A 7,165-nucleotide genomic window follows, 5' to 3' on the forward strand; every position below is an offset into this window, starting at 1 on the left:
ACACCCGTCATTATTCGTCTTTAGGGGTGTTCACACGGCACACATTTGATCCGGCGCTGCACCGATGTATTTTGTTGCGATATAGTTTACACCGGAGCAAATTTTGTGGAGCGTTCACACGTACAACGCCGCTGAGCGTGGCAGCACCGACGCAGCGTCGGTGCAGCTCCACTTGCGTTCACACGGCAGTTTCTGCAGCGGAGCAAAACGACAGAAAACAAATGAGCTGTCGTGTTGGTTCTTTTTTAAACGTATACACAACTCAAGCAACTCCCGTACAGGCATGTCCTTCTCGGTCTCCGTGCCTTCTGCTCGAGAGTGACCCCCCCCCCCCCCCCCCCGAACACCTGCAAATCAACAATGACTTCAATGACACTCAAAAAAGCAAAAATGTAATGCGGCAAACAGAAAAATCAAGAGAGGAAATCACGAAATAAATTCTATGGGGCACGGGGGGGGTTGTGAACACACAACAAAGGAACAAACTACACAAACAACTCCGAGACAGTACAGTCTCCTACAAAAGGAAAGATGACGTTTGGAGACTATCCCCCCTCCTGTTCTAGTTGAGATGGTATAACCCAAGAGGTGCTGTGCTACTGTTACTAGCCTTGTCTTGTGTCGTTATTAAACAAACACATGACGGAAGTCCGACAGAGCACGAAAGCAATGCATTCTCGCCATACGTAATCAACTCTTCTCATGCGTAGCGAGGCTACTCCCCCCTCGCAAACGAGCATTTGCTCCGGAGCAAATTATAGCGTTCACACGTGCAAATTTACATCGGTGCTGCGCCGCAAACGAGCATTTGCTCTGGAGCAAATTTTTAAACCACCTCCCTGACTGAGGTGGATCAAATTTGGTCCGGTGTAAGCTGTTTAGCGGCGCTACGCCGGAGCAAATTTGCACGTGTGAACGCTCAGCTGGCGCAGCGCCGATGCTGTGTCGGACCAAATGTTGCCGTGTGAACATCCCTTCTGTCTCTCTGCTACTCACTCTTTAAGTGCGGCGCTAGATTCTTAAGGACGTACTGCTGCGGTGGTTTACGGTCCAATTTTCAACCCGTCAAAATGACGGACGGCCTTAAAATTTCCCCGTCCACTCTCAAAAAAATCCGTCAATGATGGAAAATGGTCGGTTAATGTAACCTCTTCATAAACAGAAATATAAAAGATGTAAATGTTTATACAGTCTTGTTTAACTTAGATTTCGTTCCAAAAGACAGGCTTTGTTATCAGAAATCACCCCTCCTCCTCCCGAGTCCTCACAAATAAAATATGAAATGTCGGGTTTGCTTCGGGCTTGGGCCTGCAAATCAAGTTAAGTGATCGGGCTCGGGTCGGGCTTAAATACCCTCGGGCCGGGCTCGATTTTTTAGGACCGATCTTAGCTCTAATTTAAAGCCTAGTGGGCTGCAGTATTTCTCCTCGTAATTACGCAAATGCGCATCAAGATCTCTCTTTGTCTGGCCTCTTATTGTGCATTTCAGCGTAATTTCGTTGTGCAAATGCATTTATCATGCTCATAAAAATATGGAGATTATTTTAACCTTAAGAAATTTTGCGTTTTTTTTCTGCGGGGGTTCAGCGGGGGACCGCATCCGCGGCCTCACCCGGAGGCACTTCAGGCGGCAGCGACGCAGAAGCAAACCCCCGCCTACTCATTGGCCAGCGGTTTATAGTACGGTGCGGCGCATATAATTACAAAATTGATTTTTCTTCATAAATCTGAGCATGCGGTTCTTCATCAGGTGCGATCTGTAGCCCGGAATTTACGGTCGTCAAACAGTTTAAGAAAAATGTTACTCAACCTACACTTGCAAAGAATTTAGAGGCTTAATTAGCTACGTTCCATGATTTTATTTTTGGTTATGCTTAACACATCTCAAAGTCATTGGAATTGGGTTTGTAAACTGTTTTTGTAAAATGACTAAAACTGAAGAGATGAAGATCTCATGGATTAGTCCTGCGTCACAGTTATGATCAAAAAACAAACCAAAGAAACAAGACTACTTGCCTTCTTCTCAAATTCTTATTTTACAAGTAGAACTCTCTTTGTCATTTACACACGCGCGCGCGCGCGCACACACACACACACACACACACACGCACACACACCACACACACGTACACACATTATTTCACAGGTTCACAAAACTAAACTCAGAATGACATTCTTGACTTTTTAGAATGAGAACTAACCATTTTTTCTGTCTGCTGCTCTTTCACGTCAATCTGCTGCTGTGTACTCCTAAGTTGATCGCAATATCCCTGGATTTGCTGCTCCAAGGTTGCTATCTGAAAAAGAAAGCAGCACAATAATACTCTCAAACACCACATTTAATCAAATGTATATTTCGTGTAGTTCTGGCTGAGCTGGAAGTGTTATTGACTTCATTTTTATAACTAAGATAATGACTCATGAGTAGCTTTTGCACTTTAAATCTCAGATTTCACCTGGATTTTATCACTGAAAAACTTTTCAGAACCTATATATGTATGATTAAACAGCAATTACAGATGGAAGCTGTATGTTGATGGCTCACAATTCAACTAAAGTGAAAAGCCTAAAGTCAGGCATGTCCAGCTCTGGGCCTGGAGGGCCACTGTCCTGCCTGTTTTCCAGCTCTCCCGGCTGCAACACACCTGATTCAGATGATCAGCTCATCAGCCAGCTCTGAAGCAGCATTAGAATAGAACCTTCCTGATTATTTGAATCAGGTGTGTCACTCTTGGGAGAGCTGGAAAACAGGCAGGACAGCGGCCCTTGAGGGACCGACTTTGGACACCCCTGGCCTAAAGTATACAGTATTGGGTATTTTTTTTTTGTGCATGTCTTTGCTCACTTGTGTGTCTGTTCTCTCTCGATAGGACCTTGAGGATTCATCTTTATGTCGGAGAAGTGTCTGCAGCTCTGTAATACAGGACGTCATTTTGGATACCTGAGATCAAACAGACAAAAACATTGAGCTGCAGAAGAGCTTGTGCTCGAATAGGGATGGGCAACCTTGACGATTGCAAAGCCACAATTGGTTCATCCACCTCCTATGCCATAGCAGAGTTCTGACTATTTTATGGTGAAACGCAAAAAAGATGTGTTTCCTTTCATTATTCATTAGTTGAAGTGTACATGATTTTGTGGTACATACTGCTGCCTTTCATGCGCACACACACGCACACGTGCGCGCGCGCGCACACACACACACACACACACACACACACACACACACACACACACGCACACACACACACACACACACACACACACACACACACGAACCATGGATCATGGATCATAGTTTCATGAGCACCTGTGCCTCCAAGGAGTTAACTGTATCAGCATGCTTGGTCCGAAACTCCAGTAGTTCTGTTCTGGTTTCTTCCAGTCTTTGTTCAAGATTGGACCTCTGCAGAAGAAAAATGACAAATAATCAATGCGATTCTTCAGACAGATGAATTGATTTCATTAATGCTGTGAGGGAAATTAAGTTGGCTTCTTTAATTCACCTCCTGGAGAAGCTCAAGTAGATGGTCGTCCTGGCTTAGATTTCCTTGCAATTGCCTCTCTAAGGAGTTCACTTTCTTCTGAAGGTCCCCCAACATGCGCTCCTTGTCCTCCTCTGTAACAGCAGCCTAATGAATTCAAGAAATCATCTTCAAGCGTACAATACAGTAGATGAATTCTTACATTCAGCCGATACAATTAAAAGTGGTTGCATCATGAACTAAATGATATGTCAATGACTTCAGTCATGAGCTGTAGATGTTTTGACAAGCAAATTTGTTCTTTGACCTTTTGTTGTTTCAACTTCAGAGCATTATGTTCAGTCTGAAGATCCTGGAGGGAGCGCTCTGAAAAGGACACCATACTCTGTGACTGAAAGAAAACCACATTGTTGTGTTGGCGTGGGCTATTCCACAATAAATAAGAGTGAAAACCTCAAAAGACTTCAGGCAATCAGACTGACCTTCTGCAAGTCTGCTGAGACCTGTTGGATTATCAACTGCAGCTTTTGGTTTTGTCCGTCCAAATCACCAATTTTCTTATCTGCCTCTTCTCTCAGCAGCAGCAGTTGCTCTCTGCACACATCCATTTTTTTCACGACATACTCGGAGTGTAACAATAAACAATCTGAATCATCCCTGGGTGTGACTGTGAGTGTAAATGGTTGTTTGTCTCTGTGTGCCCTGCGATAGGCTGGCAACCAGTTCAGGGTGTCACTGCCTGTTGGGGATAGGTTCTAGCACGCCCGTGACCCTCGTGAGCAAAGGCGATGTGGTCTATGATTTTTGTTGCATATACACGATGGTGTAGTGACTTCACAAACAACTTTTCCATGTGAATATTTTTGAAATTGGGATTCTGATTTTGGTCAAAATTATTTAATTAGGCTCCAGTTCTATATTTGAAGACAGCCTTAGCTCAAGGGTCATCAAGGTTGACACCACATTGGTAGCCGACAGGTCTGTTCTAAAAAATAGATCACCAGTGATAGGACATTGTGATTTTCTAGGAATGTGGTAAAAGTGATCATCTGAAAGCATAAACACTGCCAGAGATTTATAGAAATGAAGTGTTGCATATTGATATTTATCTGTTTTCTAATTACTGTGAGAAATGTGATAAATGCCTTCACATAAAAGTATCAAGAATTATTAATCATAACATTTAATCATATTATTAAAGATAATTTGCGCAAATGCAGCCTACTGCCCGAAGACAGCTGGGGTAGGCTTCAGTACCCCCCGCGATCCTTGTGAGGATGAAGCGGATCGGAAAATGAATGGATGAATTAATTTGAGCAAATTTATTTTCTCGTAAGTGGGCTAATTAATATCCAAGAAGTAGCCCTCAGTTTCAAAAAGGTTTGTAAAACCCCGGTTTAGCTCATATTACATATTACACCCTGGATTGGTCACCAGCTAATTATAATAGAGACAAACACACTAAGACTCCAATCCAGACCTACATTAACTAAGTGGGTTTACTACTACATTCCTCCCTCCCTATGAGGAATTAATCACTCAAAACAAACAAGTGTGTTTTGACTGACTGTTCCTTGATGTATCAATTGCTGTGCAGTTGCTATGTACGTAGTTGCATTGGTCCTTTATTCTGCCATATAGGCTTGATGTCTCACATTAAATAAACTCGGATTACTCAGTGACACATTGTCAAGCTTTAAGGAACTACTACTACTACTTTGTATTTTCATGGATAAAGACTTTTACTTGACAACTTTAGTGTCATGTTTGCTTCTGGGTCCAAATTCCGCTCCTTATGTGACAAAGTACTTGTTAAAATAAAAAATCGTTTATTTACCGTTCTATTTCCAGTTCAGCTGTGATCCTGGCGCTCTCCTCATGTTGCTTTTGGACAGCCTGAAGTTTCCCCTGAGTTTCGGAAAGCCTTTGCTTCGCTGAATGAAGTTTAGCCTCCTGCTGCTGGAGGTCCCGCTCACGCTGGCCAAGTTGTTCTTCCTTTCTCAGCAACTGGTAGACACATAAGGAAATCAAAGATTAGCAATGTTATGTTTCAGGCGATACCCATAAAGTCGGTGCTTATAATTACAAAAATAGAACAGAAAATAAATTCAACAAATATATTTATTAAAATTGTCATCATAACCTGCCCGCCATATTGCCAAGTTATAGAAATACACTTCTTTCATATATTCCCTTCCTGGTTGGGAAACGCTGCTTTGGAGGACCTAAGCCAAAGCAGTGTTGATGGGGTCAGACGTGATTGATAATGACGCTGGGCAGGGCTGTGAAGCTTTGCTTTTCACAAGGGGATGAGGGTAGAAGGCCTCACTATAAGAGCTGGACCGTCTACGTTGAACAAAATCATTCATCCATCCATTTTCCGAAACGCTTATCCTCACAAGGGTCGCGGGGAATGCTGGAGCCTATCCCCGCTGTCTTCGGGCAGTAGGCGGGCGACACCCTGAACCCCTTGCCAGCCAATTGCAGTGGACAAAATCATGGTCACATAAAAGCACAATAATTTTTAAATGTATTCTTTTAAAGTTACAAAAAATAACTGACCTGTTTTTTTAAGCCGCTACTTTTGAAGGCAGCTCATGTTCCAGAAAAATGTTTCACAAAATTTGTATCTTGTGACACTGTCCATCTTGACATCTTATGACACAAGTGACACAACGTACAGTATTGCCAATTGAGACGACTGGACATCAGGAAATATGGTCATACTGTACCACTGGAAAAAAAGCGTCCGACCAAATCTATGCAGGTGCGACCAACTTTTTTCAGTTTTTTTCAGTGATACCAGTGCAAAAGGTAGTGTGGAGTCCTCACAACATACCATGTGTTTGACTTTAGCAAGTTCCTGTTGCTGGAAGCCATCCAGTTCATCCATATCATCCCTCTTCTGGAAGAGTGTCAAACTTTGCTCCATCATTTCATCAAGTCTTGCTGATAAGGCGGTCTTCTCCTAAACGTACACATGTAGGTTTTCAAATCTTGGAAATGATGAAGTGAAGTAAAATAATGAAAAACAATAATAGATAATGATCACAACACAGTGCTTACATTTTCCACAACAGTCAACTTCTTCATCCATTCCTGTGGGTTAAGTATAGACAGTACCGTGAAAAAGTATCCACACCCGTCCTGATTTCATGTTTTTTATTTTTAAATGTGTATTTATCCCACTTCAGTGTTTTGGCTCATCAAGGCAATTTTAATACATCACAAAGATATTAATTTCCCCCAGCCCAACCTTAAACTATGAGATTTTGGAATGCTAGGTTCAATTTCACTGGCCTCACTCAGGCTTTACTACTGCCAGTCAATTTTGATTGACGATAACCTATTAACTGTGACCATGGACGTCCATTCCTAAGTGTCAGAAAGTTCATGAATGATGTGACCTTTAATCTGTAAACCTCACTTTCATAACGACTAGACTATGGAAAATAAGCATTTGTATTTAGGGAACTAAAAAAAGACGAAACTGTAAAATTATGACTTCCTTTATCCGTCCACCTTCTCCACTTCAATAATTGTGGATCCTGGCCACAGTAGTGCTAAGCACGGCAGCATAAACGTATGTGTGTGTGTGTGTGTGTGTGTGTGTGTGTGTGTGTGTGTGTGTGTGTGTGTGTGTGTGTGTGTGTGTGTGTGTGTGTGTGTGTGTGTGTGTG

General features: G+C 42.5%; 1 protein-coding gene across 4 annotated transcripts in view; it reads right to left on the bottom strand.

Moving 5' to 3' along the window:
* golga1 (golgin A1) overlaps positions 1 to 7,165 on the bottom strand; it is a 31,807-nt gene that overhangs the window by 14,399 nt on the left and 10,243 nt on the right. For 3 of the 4 annotated variants that reach the window (XM_019860924.1, XM_019860927.1, XM_019860926.1), the window contains 9 exons: positions 6,552 to 6,584; positions 6,325 to 6,453; positions 5,323 to 5,492; positions 3,968 to 4,079; positions 3,793 to 3,876; positions 3,507 to 3,632; positions 3,311 to 3,406; positions 2,846 to 2,941; positions 2,202 to 2,297 (listed from right to left, as the gene is read on the bottom strand). In XM_019860924.1, the coding sequence (XP_019716483.1) occupies positions 2,202 to 2,297; positions 2,846 to 2,941; positions 3,311 to 3,406; positions 3,507 to 3,632; positions 3,793 to 3,876; positions 3,968 to 4,079; positions 5,323 to 5,492; positions 6,325 to 6,453; positions 6,552 to 6,584 (942 nt within the window). The remainder of the gene's footprint in view (positions 1 to 2,201; positions 2,298 to 2,845; positions 2,942 to 3,310; positions 3,407 to 3,506; positions 3,633 to 3,792; positions 3,877 to 3,967; positions 4,080 to 5,322; positions 5,493 to 6,324; positions 6,454 to 6,551; positions 6,585 to 7,165) is intronic. The other variant, XM_019860925.1, reaches the window with a different exon arrangement.

Source organism: Hippocampus comes, unplaced genomic scaffold (assembly GCF_001891065.2).
Source record: "Hippocampus comes isolate QL1 unplaced genomic scaffold, H_comes_QL1_v1.1 scaffold130, whole genome shotgun sequence".
NCBI lineage: Eukaryota > Metazoa > Chordata > Actinopteri > Syngnathiformes > Syngnathidae > Hippocampus > Hippocampus comes.